Here is a 21,993-nt window from a genome sequence, read left to right as displayed (position 1 = left end):
CTTAATGATATCGATACGTGAAAAGCCATAATATTTCAAGGAAGCTAAATGCCTGCCAGTAACAATTTCAGCATTTAAGGGAAGCCGGCTAAAAGGAAAAAACTCTATGCCTGGGTGCTACGCGAATTCGCCCAAAACAAATTAATACTCTATAACCAAAGCAAAGCTTAGGCTGACGTCAAAGAAAGTAATAAAACTACTAAACATATGCTATACAAAACTGGAAAACAGTCGTGCATTACGAAACATGTCACTTTGCTAACAAAACAGCGAGTTATTAAGAAAATTGTCTAGAACTAGGGAACGGAAAAGGCGTCTCCCGTCACGACAGTGCCAAACCACATACGTCTTCAGATAACCAACAGAAATGGGAGAAATTTGTATGGGAAATTTGAATGCATCCCTCGTATAGCCTAAACCTTGCACTACGACACTATTATCAGCTTTGACTTTTATAACTGCCTTAATGTTCATTTAGTTTTATTTGACTGATGTAAGAATTTTTTGTCGCAGTTTTTCGCCCAGGAGTCACAAAAGTGATAATGTTACTAAAAACATGGCAAAAGACCACCGATCGAAATAGCGCATTTTTAATTTAGTTATATTGCTTTAATATAAAAAAGACTTGCTTCAGTTTTGGCTCAAAAACAATCAATACTTTCGTACCACATATGCGTATACGGTCCTCTCTAAAATAGACACACTGCAACATGCAAAGCTGTTTCGGCAACTATTTCGCTATTGCTATTCCGTTGCTCGTCCAGATGGTTTATCAGTGGATGTAGACGTAAGAGAGATCACGTTTGTGAGCCATATGTCTTCCACAATTACCATTCTCAGTATCACTCTCAAAGCAGACTACCCGTATCGTAGCTCTGGAACGCAACTGCCTGTTCTTTCCCGCAAACGTCGACACGAAAATCCTGCGCTGCCGCTACTACAACAATGACATCAACAAAATCTAACACAAAGAAAACTACTACACAGAAAAAAATACGCGAGGTTCAACGCGACCAGCAAGCATAAGTCGGTCCACTTTTATAAAGAATACGGCACCTAAATGTAATGTTCTACAGATTAAAGAAAAGATATTCTGAGGTTGCTTGAAAATAAATAAACGAAAAATGAGAAGAAGTGCATTCAAGATATCCCTTTAGCGAGCATTTTAGGTTCCGAACCAGAGTTTTAGTCGGGATCAATGGCGGTTGATCGTCAGAAGTGACACTTCTAGCACTTGTGAAAATGTTAGCAAAATATATACATACAAACAATAAAAAGTCCCAATCAAAGCGCCGTACCCTTAGAAGACGCTTGACAATGATGACATATATATATATATACTACTTTAACGCAGCTCGTAATATCTGGTTATTTTGTCGTTGTTCTTTTACCACACCGCTGGAAATTCACAAGAGTCCCACAATTGATTTTAGGCGCATTATCTTGGGTTACTACACCTTGTTATTTCAATTAACCAGAAAATTGTTCAGTTGACCTTCGCCATTTATCCAATCTTTACATTGTTACTATAGTAACCTTAAGTTAACAAAGTGTTATTTGTTTGGGATTACGATTATTTTCGGACTTCATGTTTGTCTCAGCATAGGGCCGAGACCCAACAGCTATTTATATACGATAACGGAGCCATTAAGCGTCATTGATATAATGCGTACACAAATCAAGTCTGTCCGCCCAACTTCCACACGCTTTGATACATTAACTTATTGGAAAATACTCCCCTGCCCGCTACTATGGCTGACTATTCATTAATAATACAGCACCATCGTAAGCGGCTGCACAACTTCTGTCGAGTGTGCTAAAAATGACATATGTATTAAAATTGAACATCGGCCAAAACACATCTTTTGACAGTTGACAAGAGAAATTTGGTGAACCTTTCGTATACCGATTGACAACTTAATAGAAGAATGATTTCTTTCTAGATCAGGGTTCACCTTCCAAGAAGACACGATGTCCGAGTAATATACCTGTTCCGCCGTCTCGGTAGTTTGTAAACAGACAACTGCTAACAAAAAAATTTTAATATTGTTTTTACAAAATATAGTGTACTCCATATATTAACCGGCATATCCAGCTCTATTGGGACAGTAGCGATAACTTACACTTAAGTAACGATAGTTTAAAAGCAGCTATTGCAATGAGTACTCAAAATCAGGTAATAGATTCATCGTATTCAAGGTACACCTAATCAAGCTTTGTTGGTGTCCGTCAACAAAAGCCATGTCTTCCAATTAAAACGTATTCAATATGAGAAATCTTCTCTAACCGTAGCTGGCTATCGGTAATGCGATTATATTGATATTTCGGACGTGGAATTTTCAACTTACTATTACATACGGCTTGGCATAACCAAGCAGGAACTTTTTATTTTCGGTGTATCAAGCTTGAAACAGGAACTAATAACAAGCTGCTTGTTTCGCTCCAGTCCGGTCATTGTTACTGATATGTCTCCGATAGGATAGATCCGAAGTTAATTATGTTAAGGAACAAACTGTCATTCGCCAGAAGCTATATGTATCTACTAATGATATGGTGCGATAGGCTTTAAATAGCAGAAGCCAGCGAAAGGATGAGATGACCTCACTTTGGTTCATTTTTTCGGTAACTGCGCTATTCAATTAACCCCTTAAAAAAATTCAGTTTTTAGAGCGCAAATAAATTAGGGGCTTCCAAAATGACTTAGTCATATTAGTAACTTAATCGTTGTTACGCTACCTAATTTTCATTTAATCAAACTGTTTGTCTCCTTTGAAAAATGGCTGAGATTTTTTAGCTCTTTCAGAAGGGTAATAGAAAATCATCGCTAGCCACTGCTTTACCGACTGTTATGGTTAGGTCTTTACATTGAAAAATAGTAGCCAAAGCAGCAACCCTTGCGATTGACTAATGTAACCATCATTTCGGTTGCTATAATTATTAGGAACGCTGTTATACCGCAGCTCCCTCCTCTAGTGCCCAAGCAGTTCTTACCGACAAAGGACAACTTGCAAGTTTGTTCAGGAATAACTAAGTACATACAAGTCGAAAATCAATGTATCTTTATATCAATTAAAGAAACGGCATTATAAGTACAAAGCTGCAAAAGCAAATAATAATAGACTCGCGAAGACGGCAAAGTTCCCATAGGACCTCATGCGTGGAGCCTGTTATTATTAGTCCTACCCACAGGTGCAGCCGGACGTCCCAATAGTAACAGCGGCTGAAAAATTATTAAATTCAATTACGATGTAGATTATAGAACAAACAATTTTGTTTTTCTGAAGCTCACCCTGTTACCGCTAAAGGTCGATGGTCCGCGGCCGATAGTCAAATTCAATGAATGCGATGACGGTCATACGAAAGCTATTACATGCACAGGTTTTACTTGTATGTATCATATAGTCACTCGACTTGGAAAAATTTCTGATAGCAAAACAAAGTTTGATAACTTGATAAGTATATAAATTCAAATCACAGTTGATACCAATACGGCGTACATTTCAAGCACACAGTAACAAAAAAGATTCTTCTCCGATGGGCAGGTACGCTTACATGTACATATACATAGGCACAAACCTGCCGATCAGCCTTGACTTTCTCGTCTGTTGCTTTTTGCTCCACTCGTCGTTTGCGGTCATCTGGGCCGTCGGCCTTCAAGACGACATCTACTCATTAAGCATTTGCTTATTGGCAGTTTTCTTTAGTTGTTACATCGTTGTCACTAATTCTATAACAATATAAAGTGTGACTGAATGTTTTATTCGTCCCAGAGAAGCGGCTTTACTTTACGCCCCACGGTAACGTACGACTGGAAAAGAATTCAGTCGTTCATAGATAAAAGTACAACAAGATAAAATTAGATAATCGCGTCTAGTTTTATGTTAAGTAAGGGGTAACTTCTTCTAGTAGATTGCATAATAAAGCAAAAGCTAGTATTTCGAGTTTCGGAAATTTATTAACTGTCGCAAATGGCTGGTATCCTTTGAATTAAAAGCTCCTCCTCTTTAGAAACGAAGAAAATATAAATCATAGAAGAATATCTGCGATTGGAGATCTCTCCTTTTGCATAACACTGCCCTTACATACGTAACGATCGGCGGAAATAAAGAAAAAGAAAAACAATGTCATGATAGAAACCACGAGCAAAGAATTTAGTACGCGAATGAAGATATGAGTGTACCAAACCACATATCGTGCAAATTATTAATACCTGTTGTAGTAATGCAGCTTTTTTTACACGATTAATATGTACAACACGACATTGAAAAAAAGTGAACAGATAAAACATCTCAATACGTGACAGCAACAAGAATATCGCGGTGCTTTTGCGTGAAGGCGTGGTTTTATCCCCTCGTAGTTATGGCCAATGACGTTATTTCCGTAGTTATGATATCACTTTCTCTTTTCATGGTCCTTTTTTAAACTCTTGTGTCGCTTAGGACAAGACGTAAATATGCTTGCTCAGACCGCGTAATCCGATCGTAACATAGACCCCAATCCGTCCATAAGCAGATAATAATTATTACTCTTTGTCGCTAAGTATTTTTGGCAGAAGGCGTTGACGCGACTACCGGAACGCGTACCAGTTACTCTCCCAACAGTTGCCGCATATTTTTACAATGATAAATTTTAGTATTTACGACTAGAGGCCAGAGTTAACGAAGATGTCGTTCAGAAGATTTTTAGGTGCAATACGTCGGTTCTTCTCGACCACTTAAATCTACTAACTGGTGAATTCGAACTTTTCAAGCTCTATTTTCAGTTAACGTATGTATCTCTACTTTCAGAGTTCTTAGTAAAATAAGAACAAGCAACTGTTTCTGCGTCTCAGTTGCATAAATCATGCGGCACCCGCTTCTAATACTATTTTTTTATTAGTTCGGTCAAAGTGAATAAATTTGTTATGGTTAAAAGTCCGAGTTCTCGCTATACTACAGCAGGTAACGAGTTTATCTTAAAGAGATGCGCTGGTCTAAGTTTCTATCCTATCTATATTTCGTCTCGTACTAAAGGCCAGCGGTCTGCTGTAGTGTCAAACGGTTCTAATAGCGGAATAACGATATCCAGACGTGTCTGAGATTCGAAAAGCATAAATGCATCTCGAAAACGAAAAAAATGCTGCAAAATATCGCATCGTTCCTAAATGGCGCCATTTTGAGACATGGGATGATACATATAAACAGCACACTAAAACGTATGACATGCGTCAATCGCATACGATTGATCGCCAAAACGTGTAAAGATCTCCTCAATAAAGCGTTTATTTTTTTACAAATCGCCTTTCGCAATTCATAAACATCTGTGGTAAAAATGTTTTCGTTTTGGACAAAAAATAAGTGCCTATTGTGACGTTTCTACCCAAAAAATGTTAAGAACTACTATCTCACGCACTATCGATCATATTCTCGAACGTGTCACGAGTGCCCTTTACTATACGGAATTGCGAATTTTTATCCTTAACTTAAACGCGATCATGGATTTGAAACTCGTAAAAATAAGTGACCACAGCGAATGTCTCGCACCAAAAGGCAGCCAGCTGCAGGGCTGTCACGCTATTTTAATGTAAACCATTCGCTCGATCACATTGGTGGGTTTGTGGGTGAAAAAAAGTTCATCCTTTTCAACACTTGAGGGCGTTTACATCATGTGGTGTTCAGTGGGCCTTGCGCAGAAACAGATGGAAAAGGCATGATTTGTATTTGATACTGTACTGAAATAATGTAGTTAAAAGTCTTAATCGATACATCTCGATCAATAAAAATCGTATACTATTTTGCCGGCTATGCAATAAAAGGAAAGCTTTTAATTGAGCTAAATGACAAATAATTTCCCTACCCTTCAAAAGTTTTAATAAGAAATGATAAATAACGCCAGGATATGATTTTTTATTATAATGCACGTGGATCTATTAATTTTTCTCCGAACGTTTTAACGTTTAGTTGACTACGAACCTCTCCATTGTCTTAGCACCAATTGGCAATCACACAGACTTAGTTCGGTCGAATAAGTCTGTTGAGTCCAACATTGAATATTACTTTGCTAGATATTCCTTTGTTTTATTTTCGGCCATTATCTCATAGTACAATAACTCAGATAAAAATTACAGCTAATTTTTCAACACTAGCTATGCAGGCAGAAATAACGATGAACGCAAGAGTGAAAGTGGCCTTTGGGCACTGTCGAATGTCGACGACTGTAAATAATACGATTCTATAAGTAACTGACAGCCAACTTGAAGAATAGGTGCAACTGGAGAAAACATCTCATCCTTGCTGTAAGCAAGACCAATATTATTCGGATTGTCTTCATTATCCTGAGATGACGAAATCACAATGTTTTGTAACATCTACCACCTTCGTTGGCATTATAGAGATACTTTTTATTTGACTTCCTGTATATTTCAATTAGCCTTCTATGTAAAATTGCACCTTTAGGATTTAACTTTCTCGAGAACCGACTTGCAGCCGTCCCTCGTAAAACTTTCACCTAACGTTTACGCATCCTTTCAATGACTTATCAAAAAGCGTTCCGATACGGAGCACTAAACGAAAAAGAATTTGGTACCATGATACTGTTTTAGTTTTTTAAACCAAAGTGAGTCTAAGCCTGGACAACCTTTGTTTTAAGCAAATATGTTGTCGGGGCATACTTTCAGAGCAGACAGTTTACATGCACACGTATCGTCGTGGTTGTACTCTACAAGTAGCCTTAATCTATTTGCTAAGCTCATACACGTCACACGATAATGTTATGTTGTGTATCATAAAACATCCGCTTTTCTACCTTCCATCTGCCGTAGCGCATTCAGCTATTGCCTTACCAAGATCCCTGTTTTCGTTGTGAAATGAAAGGGAAGTCCTGCTGATTGTCACAACGGTCTTTGGTAAAGCGTAGGCGTACGAACCGCCAATAGGTAGCGACTTTTGTATCCTGGTGCACTGCACTTGTTTGTATCCGCAGTGATTATTGCAGCAAGCAAAGTCGCACGCACACTACTGAAACCTTCATCTATACGGGAGTGGCAATTAGGGCGCACCCTACTTCGAAAACGACACGGTGTTTCCAAATCAAATTGGCTTCAGCTGTTATAGCACTACATTAATACTCACTACACAGAAGCGACGGTCCTGTAATAGTACATCTATTTTGCACTGTTTAATTAGTATTAGGGGTGTGCGCAGGAAACATCGATAGATCCGAGTACTTTGTACTTTAGCGTTGAGTGTTCCACTTGGCTGATACTAACTAATATTTTGCGAAAAAAATATGTACTTCCGTAACACCCTAGAGCGTAATGTATATCATATGTGTACTTTCGCCAGCACTTGTCCTGCTTTCTGTTCTAATTAAACAATTCAATCAGAGTGACGGCTTTTCAGGTGACAGCTGCGTCCTAGCAGGTGGCAGTTGGCGACAGATATAAACTGTCATCGAAGCTGTCATCACCTTATCATAAGGGCATCTCACAGGGAAACTGAGTTAGGGTACTACTACTACCCACTCTCACCATTTCAATGAAGTTGTTTGGGAACACTTGTATGTTCGTACATATAAGAACAACGCAAAGAAATGTTATTACGACCGTCGGGGAAAGTATGTATTGCCCTGACTACACACAGGCGGCGGAAACGTGCCGATAACCACTATGGAAGTCTTCCTTTGTTCATTGGGTATACTGATTGCCTATTAGACATTAGTGCTGTTGCAGCAATTCACTAGAGGCTGGGCCTAGCAGGGATGGCTTGTTTACAACAGTCGTTCTCTTATGTAAAGAGCTATCGAGTTAGGACAGGTACCACAAAGAAAGCGTCATAGATTTAACGACGCCTATCACTTTACTGCTTCTTACTCACCTGATCCTCACCACCATTATGTGATAAAACTGTCTTTAATTAATTAGTTAGATTAATAGTCCAGTTGATATTAAATGGTAAAGTAGTAAATAGAGTATAGACTAAATCACAACATTAATTAAAATTGCGCATAGTTCGTCGCGATCAGTCATATAGCAGTCGTAAGCATCGGGTTGACTAAGTAATTCCGGGGTAGCTGACCAGTTTTCACTAGAGTACGCGTCTCTGTAATATACTATAATATTAGAAATAATGATTCATTGTTGTATTTCGTAAAGCGTTCACCAAAATAAGTGAGAGTTTAAAATGACAGAGAACAACACATTTGCAACATTTCTGTGTTGTCCCTTCCTTTGCTCATTTCAATAGCCTGGAATTTTGTCACTAAGATATTTCTCTACAAGGCATTTCCACGTCGATGCCTGCGCAGTTATCGGTGATCTGTTTGCCCAATTTAAGAGCACAGGATCTGGTCACAGGACAATAATGATCTGCTTTTGCCGTAGTCTTAAAACAAGGAAATGCGCGCGGCTGTAAACGGTCGCGCAATGAATTCAGCAACAACCTGTTAAATGGATATGAACTGGTTCATTTCAAAACGAAATATGAGAACGTTATTGAGTTTTTTGCAGAGGCGAATTTAAAAATGTATTAATTTTATATCTACGTTTTAATGTATCAGTTAATTATAGCTCTTGGTTCATGATTAAATAGAACATTTCCCTCTCTCTGTATATATGTAAGGGGAGAAGAGTCAAACAGGGCCAAACGGCGTACATTCTCTACCGTTTCAGACATAGGACCGCATCGTGAAGACTAACTCTTTCTTCTGTTAGCCACAATTATCTTATAATTTAGAATATACCTTAGGTGCATTATTTCTTTTTTAAGCTTTCGTACTCGAGCAGATTGTATTCATTGAAATCGATTTTCGCAGTAGGGCAAAAATGCCTGCTCAGCTTTAGAGTTATTGTTTTAGTACTTGAATAATAAGACATATCTTTCCCTGCTATGTTGTACATTATTTACTAAATGCTTCGAGTTTCACACCAGGCAGTAAGTTCTTAAGGCATTATGTCAGACCCTCTAAGCACGAAACTAAATGTGTCGAACCTAAACCCCCGGGTGTCCCTCCAGTCTAGCCACTACAACATCAGGGGGACAATATGTTACTTGCTAACAGTTCTAAAGTAATAATTTCTGTACATGTTTAAAGCTTCTCAGCCAGAGCTCGCTGATTCAGTTCCCGATGCTGACATGTTCTACGCGGTAAATATGATTAGATAAAGAAAGATGAAAATCTCTCAGCTCTAAGGCCTACGAACGCGGCTGATCTCCAGTGATGCGGTGGAGATTATTTCAAGTCGGTACTGAATCGAACGCTTATATTTTGCATTTGCTTTTCTAAAGGTAACGTGCCTTGACAAAGCAAAGCCTCAAATGAAAATGACTAGTTAATAGTACATACCTAACCTAGTGTTTTGTGTCCGAAAGGGCCACTTCTGATTAGAAAGATCTCGCGTAGGATCATGTAGTAATTAGTGCGTCGTTACAACGATACTGATTAATCCGATTTGTAGCAATAAATGAAAAATCGAAAGAAATTCAACAGTATGCTGTTTCATATATAATGAAGCCTTACATCTTGACAGTAACTGTCACTTTATTAATACTACGAGCTAAAGTTAACCCGGCAAAACGCTTCCCATAAAAATTCTATCCTAATCTAGTTTTGTATAGCCTCCTCTTGAAGTACCAATTAATGATATCTGCCCGAAAATTTTCGACAACTATAAACATTCACAAGTATGTACATATTCCCGCAACGCCGAGCTAAGAGTCAACCGTTGTAAATTAGCCCGCTTTTTACATATGCTTGTGAGCTGATAATTTTTCCAAATCGTTGTGCTAATATTCACTTGGGTCGTGTTTATCCTCCCTATTCGACAGTAACAATCTTAAAATAACTTGCCAATATGCCATTTGCCACATTCTCAATGAAAGCGTATACGTCGAGTTAATATATAATATATTCAATCTCATTGTCTTATTTAAACAAGCCAACTGGCACCAAGGCTCATCTCACAGCTTATTTTCCAGTTTTAACGTAGTCGTAAGAATATTATTATTGCTCCCGAACTGAAGCTAAGGTGCGCGAAGTGTTGAAAGCTAATCCACCTAATTCCTTCCCTTCTTCTTTCCAGTCTGTTGCAACTTCGGATTCAACTGTTCTTGATACTGCTCAATAAGTTCTTGTTGAACCGCAGGACTTGTAGGAGAATACCTGAAGGACAAGGACGAAGCATAAAGGAAAACATATGTCGTCACATTTCAAACAGGAAAAAAGAGGATAATTATGTCGCAAACATTACGTAAATGCGTTATTTATTTAAATTCCAGCATACATTGTTGTCAAATCCATGTAGGGAGCACCTATAGTTTGCGATAGATATGATCATAGAGAGATGAAACTGTCAATGCCATACAGGGCTATCATATAGCTTCTGAAAGCGCTTGGAATTTCGTTTACAAAGATACTACGCTCCACGAAAGAACATACAAGAGCCAACAGCTTGCCAAAACCCTATTCTCAAAAAATAATTCATATTCAAAAAGTTGGATCAATAATTTAATTTGAAATTAAAACTTAATGTCCCTGCTCATTCTATCAATCGTTTACTATTTCTATAATTTGAAATATTTTTTTTCTCTTTTTATTAGTAGTGATAAATTTTGCAACCCCAAATTCAACATACCCCTAGTTAGAAAAAGTAAGCAAAGCTAACGTTTCGAAACCTAAACGTGTCACTTACGTTTTTTTAAGTACATGGATTAGTTTTCGAGACCTATATTCAATTTATAATGGGTTAGTAATATCTAGGTAGACTATAATCCTCACGTGCTAAAATATGAAACACTGAGTTGAACGTATATCGACAAAGTTACATAAAATCACTACGAAATCTATTTTCAGAAATACTCAGAAGTATTTAGAAGCCTTTAAATCATACAATAACAATCATTTTCAAGAGAATCTTTTATCCGGATAGCGTGGATTCATTATACTTTTCGAACGTATTTTTCGCTTATTGTGATTATTAAGTGTTTCTTCGAGAGTTACATCTAATATGGTGCATACGCTTTCGTGGGTCGTGCATGTTAAACTGCTAGCTTTGTTGGCTTTACTGGAATTGCGTTAACGGGGGCATCTTCACCTAAAAGCCGACATCGTGTCGTTTTTTACCTACATATGTCAATAACGCACTAAGGAGGTTTAGGTTGTAAAATATGCTTAAATTCTTCTAAAAAAAAAAGTATGTAGTATTACTGGTTATAGATGACTATTACTGGTACTAGTAATATATAGACGGATTATAAGGTTGTATATCGAGTGTGCTTCCAAGAAACGATTATCGACATAAACGTATTGAGTTTTACGTTCAGTACTGCCGCTACACATTGCATTAGATGGCTGGCTCCCAGTACGAAGAAAAAGATGTCCATTGCGACCCAGCTTATAAAAACAGCTTATAAAAAAATTATGAAATCACGATACAATCACTAAAGAAAGACCACTACTATTCAGCATCTTGAAATGTGTTACGACTCAGCCTGTATAATAAAAATCATAGAAATTCTATTTATTATGTCCACTTTTAGCTATTGTTTGTGTTTGACCGGGTGAACTATCGGATGCTTCTCTGCAAGATGGCGAACCTTGGAGTTAGCCCGCGTACTACGGTTTGGTGTAGAGGGGATCTGAAGCCACCCTTTTTTTGGCTACACCTTGAAACGGGTATTCCCGCTACCGCTTCACTTTTTCACCATTGCATGAAATAATCTTTGTTCCGGCGTCTCAGTTAATTCGCTAACCTTGGCAGCCTCAGCAACGCCTTTGTAAGCACTTGTGAATACTTAATTTTGTTTATAACTTGAACTACGATTCATATTTGTTGCTAACCTACTTCCTCATTCCGTGCTCAATTCTTTTCGTAGTCCTCATAAATGAAACATGGCCAAAAGTTCCTTACTTAGAATAGATAGAACGCACATAGTAAAATTGTATCAAACTTGGTTGACGGTAGTGCATGGCAAGGCGAGTGTAGTACTAAAAGATGCACACCAGATACTAGACAATAATTTTAATACGGAACATATTTCCGACATAGTCGGATAAAAAATTTTCTGTTACATGCCAACTGGATATCCGATGGTCACAGCAGAATCAGCGTCTGAGCATTTGTGTTATTGCGTACATTATCTCATGGATAGTAGGGGACGAAAATAAGTACGAAAATAACGCGTTAAAAGCAACGCCTCATCCCCAACGCGCAGAAGTTGTCTGTCTTCTATAGATTATAGACCCAAAGAGGTATTTTTTTTAATTGAAAAAAAACTCACCTACAATATTCCATAGTGAACTCGCCCTTGCCTTGTGTGCATGATCGTAGCTCCGATGAATATCCAAACATTTCGTTGAGTGCAACTTCTGCTATCAACGTAAACCAACCATCCTGAGAATCAGTTCGCGAAACAACGCCATGTTTGCGTGAGATTGACGCTATCACCTGGACAATCGCAATAAAATACCAGTTCATCGTTATTTTTAACTTCTTATTATACAGATCTGTAAATACTTTACATCACAGTGATCGCACTTATTACAAATATAATTTCGTCAAGGCAAAAGTCGCACATCTTGGCAAAGGCCTAACACATTCAAAACACGATTCCCCAAACTGAACAGTTGAACGAATATGTCATGATAATGATCTCTTTTCAGTAGTATATTAAATAATTGGAATTTCACAAGGCTGGTGCAACAAAGCCTTATGGCTATTTAGTTACGTAAAGAAAGATTAATTAAAATAACAAGAAAAAATCTCAGTAATAGTGAATTTATTTCAGCCGGTCGGTAGCAAAGATACACTTAGAAATCTTCGTTTTACACAATCGTGTATCTAGTGTGCAGCCACGATTCCAAGTCAGCAAGATTTGACGATTTCATGATTCTGCGGTTTTTCCAAAGTATTAATTGGCTCTCGATTATGGAATTAAAACCTCATACAGCTATAATATTTTCATATTATATTTAAGAAATTCGTTAAAGACGCACCTAAATAACTTGTTTTCGATTACTCAATAACTATACTTCACTCTGTATGTTGTTCAATGTACTTCAAAGAAAAAGAACCAGCAGAAACGTGATCGCCCGAGAAACGGAAATGACGTATTATAATTTTATTATCGGTTATCGATATAATGTTGGTTACAGCCTATGTAGAATAATAAAGGGACTTATTAGTTCAATCGGAAAATAGGTACCACTGTTCTACAACAGCTATCACGCAACAACGTTTTATGCTGGTAGTTGTAAATTATACATACATCTGTAGCAGTCTAATGACTCCGGTGCTCCGTATATGCTACATACTTATACACCTACCTGTCCTTGATACTCGTCCGGTGCGGTAATTTCAACAGTCATAATTGGTTCAAGAATGTGCCAGTTTCCCCGTTCGTAACATTGTTTCATCGCGCCCTGAGCAGCCATCATGAACGAAAACTCACTCGAGTCAACTATGTGATGCTCGCCATCTTCAAGTCGGAATCGAACACCAGAGACCTTGTGGCCTATAAGATTGGGAGATCGAGACTCAAGTGTCAAGTCAAACATTTCAAAATAATATTCCAATGCCACCCATTTAATTGTTAAGAATTTCTTAAAGGTATGGTCACACTTAAATGAACATTTCTGAGACGGCTACGTACTCGCTATGGTTCTAGTAGATCGACTATCCAGCTAGTTGAACAACATGAAATAAGAGCGGCGGATAAGAAAGAAGGCTCCGTTTATAGTTGCTAGAAATCCAATTTACAAGGAACGCTTATATAATATTATATTGTAAATAATATTTGTTGTATATGTAAAATATTGTAGAATTTTAGCAAGGATGCAATACCTGTTAGATGACCTTTCTCACACACAGTCCTGAAGCCTTTCTCTATACCTGCCATGTACTGCTTAGGCACGTTCGTTCCCATGGTGGCATCTCTAAATTCAATCTGAAATAATCTTTGGTTCAATCTATTGGAACTTGTAGAGAATACTCCTTAGGGTATAACGATATACCTATAATGCTAGGAAATTCAAATGTGAAAAACAGTTCTTTTTAATGTTATTTACTTTTCTCGATATTATTTACGGGTCGCTTTTTTTTTTATTAAGGAGACTATGTTAAACGTACGTTACGTGGGCAATAATCACCGCCTATTCAAGTAAACTATAGCGTTAAGAGATTAGCATAGGTTCGCAAAGAGGTGTATTGTTTTAAGAACGCGCAGAACTAAAAATTTACCTTTGTATTACTTTCAGCTGGTAGTGGCTCCAGGAATCCACAAACGCGACCAAATTGGCCTTGTCCACCAGACTGTTTTTTGTGGAGGTAATCAAATTCACAACGCTCGACAAGACTTTCCCTGAAAAAAGGTGTACTTATGTCTCATTCCAACGAAGCATAGGCGTTTTACATAGAAATACCGCGCAAGTGCCAGGTTCTACATTTAAGACTATTTGTTTTTCCTAGGGGCCGACACCGCTCAGTAACAATTACTCCACAACGAAACTACTGCCTATAGCGTAGGAAATATTGTTTTGAATACATTCGAGACAAAAGTTGTATAATTAAAGCTTTCTTTGTTGATCGAACTTAATTAGGCGATAAGTTGATGTGAAGAATCCACATACTAAAGGTAATATTATTTCTTTAATATCAGCTGGCTGCAGAACTGAGGGTTTCAAGAGTATAAGTTTGGTGAAATTTTCTTCTGATGAGACAACTCGATGGTATGCATTTCAAATCTAAAAAAATCTCGCGAGTAAGAGCGCTATACCGAGGACGGGTGTGATGGTCTGGTATAATTCAATCTCCCGTTCAGGCAAACAACGTTTTGTTGTAGTGTTCATGCCAATGAAGGTCTCTGTGCAGTAAGAAGCGTATTTCACAGTATCGAATTATGGAGGTCCCGTGCATTCCAACGCCTAAGGTTCCATTTACTTTGATCTATTACTAATACTGCCTCATAGCTAACTTGAAATACCGCGTCTCATTGAATGTTATGTCATACAATGTTTGAGTTGATTCATATTAGGCTAAATTTCTTATCATGTCACGTAAAAAACTGGCACAGTTCTTAGGCAATCACATCTAGGATGATAGTCCGGTCATTCTATTCGAAAGGTGACAAACATAATTTCTTTTTTAGAAATAATGCTACGAGATGCACTTATACTCTGTCAAATCCGAGACTGTTCCCTCCGATATCATCACTGACACCTCTAGCAGGCAAATTGTAGTAAATCTAAAAATTCGAATAGTTTACACATATGAGTTTATTTTCAAATTATAACGGGAGTACAGCTCGCCATAAAAAGCTTGTATTCGTTAAAAATTCTACAATTATAAACACTGTAAGCCATAGGTTTAAAAAATTCGGGCAGGAAATTTTTAACGCAAAAATGAGTCTCGTAAGGGTCCCTGTAAAAGTGAATCACGAAGCTTACGTGGAAGCCGACTTATCGTAAAATGCACGGGGATTAAGACTCGGGTTGTATATGTATATGAAAAAATATCGCGCTTGTTTACCTCGGTCAAATTAATAAAGTAAAATATTGAACAAACAAAACTGTCATGATTTGATCGCAGGTTCCACACTGACCCAATCTGGCACGGAGTTGTGACTTGTGGTTCGTTGGTTACGATTGAAGTGTCTTTAAAGAAGACTGATACTGAAGATACCGAAGAAGAAATGCATAAGAAAATAGTTCTGCATTAGACAACCGAGATTAGTAAACAAAGGCAAAAAAAATCTCTATTTAAGACAACACTGAACCTCTCACCGCTAGAATTACGACGCCAGAAATGTGAGAGTTAAATTAAAAATTTACTGTCAACCACAATACTCGTCACCCGCTGCTACCATAGATTATAATTTTTAATAGAGACATTATGAAAATTTCGACGTATTGGCAAAATTGTCTTTCAAGACTTCATGGACTCTCGTAGCTTAAATTTCTACAGCAACGGAATAAGCAGATGGTCACAGATAATTATGGTGAATACTTCACCATAAAACACAATTTTTGTCCTGAAAAATGTTCCTTAAGATAGAAGAAATCAACTTCCAAAAAGATTCGAAAATTTAGTTTACCTTGTCATTTTATATATATATGTAGGCATGCAATACTGATACCTGAAGGCGACTTTTGGCTTTCCAAGAATTACTGCACACTTATATTCCCGTTCCATTCGCTGCCCGTAAATATCCAGATGCAGTTCACCCATTCCGCTTGCTATCGTCTCTTTGTTGTCGGCATCATACTCCACCCTGAAGACATCACAATACGAACATAAAAATGTATATAAATATTAAAACAAGTAAACATTAAAGAATTTTTGACAATTTTCGACCGAAATCAATAAGAGTTAAAGAAAAATTAATGCGTTTTATAATTCAACTTTATTATCAAGATATTAGGTCTATAGTGATGCAAATGCACTAGTGCTTTATGCCTAATTAGACTTTGATGCTTGCTTCATATATTAAAACAAGCGTTAGTTATGCAGTACAACAAGATACAGGACGTTCTAGTTCTAAAATAGCATTTTTCACAAACAATTTTATCGCAATCGAAATTTGATGAAATTTTTACATTATTTGCAGATTTTTTCTGAGTAGTCTCACATACATGAATACGTGTAGACCTATAGTTAGTATTCCAGTGAAGTACATTTTAGATTAAATAATATATGATTTAATTCTCAGAGACGAGATGAACCCTTAGCCGAACATGCTGTATGCACGTTCTGCACTTAAAAATTTTTGAGATTTATATTTTCAATCAATACGCCAATTGTCAAATCGAACACAATCCACTATTTCAACCATTAAACTATGATTGTTATGTGTATTACCTGAATGTCGGATCCTCACGCATAAATCGGCTGCATGCTTTCGAAAAATTATCTGCATCTTTGTTTTCTTTTGGACGAATCGACATCGAAATTACTGGCTCAGGCACAAACATAGGTTCCATGGAAACTTCCAACCCTTTTTCCGATACGAACGTGTCTCCGGAGGCACAGTCCACACCAAACACAGCGCAAATATCACCTATATTTATTCATGAATAAATAAAAGCAGAAACTGCATTGAAGAACACGAGGCAGAACATTCACCGCATTGTTAACACTCGAAGTTTATTTTTAAAAGCAAAAGTTCTCGATCATAATACACTGCTAGACTCCGCACATAATCCACATTACGATTTACCTACTTGTTGAACTCTAATGTAGTACACAGTACTATAATTTAAGCAGGTATATTATACGAGAGTACAGGAAGTCATCAAAAGGAAAATATTGCTTCTGTATCCGAATTCCCTGAATTTGCTCCTTCTCCGAAAACTTCTCACTCTGTTAGGCAGCCCCCAAGTCTTCCTGAAGGTGCTGGCCTGCATAACGTAGTATGATATTCTATTCAATAAAATAGAGTTAGTTTAGTTAATAATAGTTGTTTAATAACTATCTTTTATATTTTTTTAAATTAAAACTATTAATAAAAATATAGTTATTAATTAGCTGTATCAAACCTGCATAGGCCTCATTAATATCTTCCATTTCAGCGGAGTGCATCCTAACCACTCTGGGTATACGCACTTTCTTGCCCGTTCTAGTATTAAACAACATGTCGCCCTTCTGTAAGCTTCCTTGGTATACTCTGATATAGGTCAGTTGACCAAAGCGACCAGCTTCAAGTTTGAATGCGAAACCGACGAACGGATATCCTTCACCGCGAGCGACACGCGCTGGGTCCATTCGAATTTTCTCCTCCCCTAAAATGTTTCACATCGTGAAGTTATAATATCATGCAATATAATGAAAGATAGATGGCGACTAATATAATCTTCTTTGTATCTTGCTATTCCCAAGGTGAATCATTTGCCAATCAAACAAATCACCGAAACCCATTCCTGCTACAAGTCTTACTCTAATCACATAAAACAAATAATGTATAGAACAGATTAAAGAAAACCTTTGAAGGCGAAATTGTCGACCTCGCTTGGATTGGGTAGATACGAGACAATGGCGTCTAATAAAGGTTGGATCCCTTTGTTTTTCAGGGCCGTTCCCATCAGCACAGGAAAGAAACGACGAGCAATCGTACCCCGACGGCAGGCAGCCTCAATTTCTTCAATGGTGGGGGCCTATCAGTAGTGATATTGGAAAACGCCAAATACGATCGGAATAGTAAAAAGTCTGTTCCTTTCTTCAAAATCGTTCGTTCGAGCCAGCGAATGCAAAGTAGTTAGTGGCAATAAGTCAACTAATAAAGCATCTCGATTCATTGCGTTTGGTTTTCCAACTTCAAAAAAATTATGTTAAAGCTATGTTATGGTCGAAGGCTTGTATGAGTGTATGCGCTTAAAGCAAAGATTCTGATCTTTCGCTTGGTACGACCCAAACGCCAATAGGTAAGTAACAAAAACGAACAAGATATACTATAAGGTCCATTAAAATGTAAGAAAAAACATAAGTTACAGAAAATTGGCATCGGTTTTCTAAGCGCTAGATATTATTAATGATAATCAAGCTGATATGTGGTTTTAGATGACGTCATTTTCTATTATTAGTTGACCTCTCCTAAAGGTAACTGGTTTGTTATTAGCAAGCAATAAAATCGATAATTTAAGATAGACTTACTTTTTCCTCCAAAAATAAGTTACCCAGATGTTCGTCCACATTTGCCAAGCATTCAACTAGTTCCTATAACGAAAATAGCAACATCATTTAATAGATTCATACATTACCACTCAATAGATTTTTCACCAATTGTCAGTCCTGAATCATTACACTACCTAATTAAAGTAGAACGAAACGTTAACCCTAGTTAAGTACTGGTTAAGCGACTAAGCACGGTGCCTCCGCAGAGTGATCTACATGCTATTATTAGTGGGCTGTTCACTAATCCTCATAATTATTGGATGAAAATACTAAAATATTTTCGATTTTGACAGACAACTTAGACGCCTTGAGTCTTATTATAGAAGTTCATAATTACCATTTCCCAATATGTCAATTTTCAGTTACTATAATTTACTTGTATACTCATATTTATAAATATTAGGTTAATATAAATGTAAGCACCTGTCGCTTGTCAGTGACAAGACTTCTCATATCCTTCGGCACTTCATCATAGCGAACTTTTTCACCTGTGGCGCCCTCGCAGTATATAGATCTTTCACGTATAAGATCCACTACACCCTTCATTCAATTGAAGAACAAATTCAATGTTAGCAGTCTATTTTTGGAAATAGAAGGCCCTTAAAAGTGACCAGAGAAATAATTAATGTTGGTGTAAAGCACGAGCGTCGGTGCTTAAGACATCCGATGCGTCTACCAACAGGATTTAAAACTCCCTGATCATGATACATTATGAAGAATACATAATAATTAAAAACTCGCTGCGAAATTGGTCCGTGTCAAGAGGGCATTTCTTCGATGCTCTGTGTGTTTTGAGTATTTCAAAGCCTAAAGGGCCCTAGAGTATATATGTATATATAACACCTAAACGCCTCGCATGTTTGCTAAAGCCTAACTGCCTTTTCCTGCCCTGGAACTCAAACTTTATTGCATGAGATTAGTTCATTTTCGGGTCTAGTACCTCATGTTTGGACTCCAATCCGATGGGAACTTGGAGGAACGCTGCGTTATATCCCAGCTTTTGTTTTAGCTGGCTTATGACTCGGTTGGGGTTAGCAGTAATTCGGTCGAGCTTGTTGATAAATGTAATACATGGCACATTATAACGCTTCATCTGACGTGTAACAGTCATTGTCTGTGATTGCACTCCTCCAACGGCGCATAACACTAAAACAGCGCCATCAAGAACTCTGAAATGTATGTGAATCGACGATAAATTATTAATACCAATACCTAATACTTAACGTAATATTAGTGAAGGCCGGTTTTTCGTTAATTCTAACCATCCAGGTTCTTAGAAGTCAAATTTATTTAATGAATGAATTTCATATGTTACTGCTATCCAGTTGTTAAGATCTTGTTAATATTTAGGATAATATTCCTAAAAGCCTACAAGTATGGTTTATTAACGCAGTGTGCCTATTATACAACCTTAAGGCTCGCTCGACCTCAACTGTAAAGTCGACGTGTCCTGGTGTATCGATGACGTTAATTGTGTGACCTGCCCATGCTATATGGGTAGCAGCACTCTGAATCGTGATACCTCGTTGTCGCTCGAGTTCCATCGAATCCATCACTGCACCGATTTTATCTTTTCCTTTTACCTAACACGATCAATTCATAATACATAAATATGAAAACACAGGAGATTCATGTTGGTGAATGCCTCTGTCAAGTTAAAACTTGACGCATCTAACACCTCCCTTCCCATTAATTACTAGTTGGTTTACTGACAGATATGGCTGATCTTTGCTTCTACATAATGCACGTGTTCCGGTGATCGTGGCATGTAACTGATAAAACAATGGAAGTTTTTTTTATCAGTTAATGCTGGTACGCTTCGGAACGTACTAGACAGTAGATTAACTGGGGGCAATGACGCGTGTCGTACACAAAAAAGGTTGTTCCAATCTCAACACAAGATGTATAACAATCTACAATGCTTAACTGACAGATACTAGAAGGTAAAACATTTCGTTCACGTCTCATAATCCCTGTGTAGCTATAGATATTCGAAAGCGCACTTTTTCATGAAAAAACGTTTAATTTTCAAATATGTTTGTTATGTCTTATGAATAGTGCATAAAAAAATGTTTGACGAGCAATAATTTGTGGTGTTGGTTTGATGTTAAACATAGGTAAGTAAAATTTTTACTCTACATGTGTGTCTTTGTAGAGCCACAGAACATTAATGCGACTCTTATTTCAACTTCGCTATAACATATGGACTCCAAACAAGAGAGGCGGTATATATAAAATTGCGGTAGTATATGAGAAGAGTTAATGTGCGTGTCGCTAGCTCTCCCTCGACGTATAGACCATAGAGTTTCTTGTTGATAGTCTTCATAACAAACGCATGTGCACTTCGCAGCGAGGAAGTGCAAATTGAGGTCTTATCATTCGTTCTATTAGAATTGAATCAAACGCACCTCATGCATTTGGTCTATACGGCCTGTATAGTATAGAAGTCGTTCAGTGAGCGTTGTCTTGCCTGAGTCGATATGAGCAGAAATTCCAATATTCCGTATTTTTTCCACTGGTTCGAAGGTCGCTCCAGACGCAAATTTGCGCCGGATCATAGCTCCAAGCCGAGAAACACGAAGCATTTTCTTTATTACAGAGAATATGTGTGCAATTTCTAGGAGATCAGTATTTTCAATCACCACTCAGGGGGTACCATCGTTTAGTGAAACACTAATTAGGTAAGAAGTTTGACAATTAAAACAGTTACTAATCGGATTGTTGGCTTAATTTTACTTTATCGGCACTTGCACATCGAATAGAATAAGCTACGATCCCGCATGTTGTGAAGTTGTTCTGTCGAACTCTTTCGTGGTCCTCTGTGCCGGTGCAATGGACCGCGCGTTCTGCACTTAGTCATACCGTTCTACATTTAGTAAGATTTCAATATGCTGTTACAGGATTTCTGTTAGTTACAGAATTTGCATCATCATCTGCAGCCGGTTGACGGGCTATACCACTAAATACAACACGTGATTATAGATAACGATAGATAAACAGTCTTATTATGACTAGAGAAAGAGGCCTTGATCGTCAGGGCCATTTACCAGAACAAGTGTCGGAGTCATTTACCTCGCGATTCATATTGCCTATAAATGCTTAGACAGACCAACTTATTTAAAAAAAAAAATCGTTTAGAAGGGTCGATGTGTCTAATTTGAAACTAACATTGAAAATTCGATTAGGTACATGCATTTTACAGTTTACGCAGGGTCTGTACGCCGCTGTATTGGCCGCCACGCAGGCCGTCCTCAAACGATATTTATTGTGCTTCATCGTTTTCCACCACCGTGGCCGCCACGCAGACAAAACCTGCTAAAGCCGATTTGCAATAAAGCCAATCGTAACTTGAGAGT

At 37.6% G+C, this 21,993-nt stretch overlaps 2 protein-coding genes across 5 annotated transcripts in view; both read right to left on the bottom strand.

The window, feature by feature from the left end:
- Positions 1-7,495, bottom strand: part of LOC111268108 (prestin) — a 60,202-nt gene extending 52,707 nt beyond the window's left edge. For 2 of the 3 annotated variants that reach the window (XM_022846851.2, XM_022846850.2), the window contains exon 1: positions 6,821-7,495. The gene's annotated coding sequence lies outside the window, so the exon portion shown is untranslated. The remainder of the gene's footprint in view (positions 1-6,820) is intronic. The other variant, XM_022846844.2, reaches the window with a different exon arrangement.
- A 1,972-nt stretch (positions 7,496-9,467) lies between these two features.
- mEFG1 (mitochondrial translation elongation factor G 1) lies at positions 9,468-21,469 on the bottom strand. 2 transcript variants are annotated; one of them, XM_022846840.2, is made up of 14 exons: positions 21,046-21,469; positions 20,048-20,220; positions 19,578-19,806; positions 19,061-19,177; positions 18,617-18,679; positions 17,949-18,120; positions 17,506-17,748; positions 16,829-17,027; positions 16,107-16,241; positions 14,213-14,333; positions 13,817-13,919; positions 13,300-13,487; positions 12,255-12,421; positions 9,468-10,137 (listed from the first exon to the last, which is right to left on the bottom strand). In XM_022846840.2, the coding sequence occupies exons 1-14, from the start codon at positions 21,220-21,222 to the stop codon at positions 10,032-10,034; spliced, it is 2,193 nt and encodes a 730-aa protein (XP_022702575.1). In that variant the 5' UTR covers positions 21,223-21,469; the 3' UTR covers positions 9,468-10,031. The 2 variants fall into 2 exon arrangements, with proteins under 2 accessions (XP_022702575.1, XP_022702578.1); XM_022846843.2 differs by having other exon boundaries at positions 21,108-21,220.
- Between the last annotated feature and the right edge of the window lie 524 nt (positions 21,470-21,993).

Source organism: Varroa jacobsoni, unplaced genomic scaffold (genome assembly GCF_002532875.2).
Source record: "Varroa jacobsoni isolate VJ856 unplaced genomic scaffold, vjacob_1.0 scaffold_1258, whole genome shotgun sequence".
In the NCBI taxonomy this organism is placed as follows: domain Eukaryota; kingdom Metazoa; phylum Arthropoda; class Arachnida; order Mesostigmata; family Varroidae; genus Varroa; species Varroa jacobsoni.
This window is presented reverse-complemented; position numbering and strand designations above follow the sequence as displayed.

Bases quoted from the DNA above. Each gene is read 5' to 3' on its own strand.
- mEFG1 (XM_022846840.2), bottom strand. From the start codon at position 21,222: ATGCTTCGTGTTTCTCGGCTTGGAGCTATGATCCGGCGCAAATTTGCG. The intron at 20,221-21,045 runs GTGCGTTTGATT...TGATCGTGTTAG, and splicing joins GTATAGACCAAATGCATGAG to GTAAAAGGAAAAGATAAAAT. The intron at 19,807-20,047 runs GTTGTATAATAG...CATACATTTCAG, and splicing joins GAGGTCGAGCGAGCCTTAAG to AGTTCTTGATGGCGCTGTTT.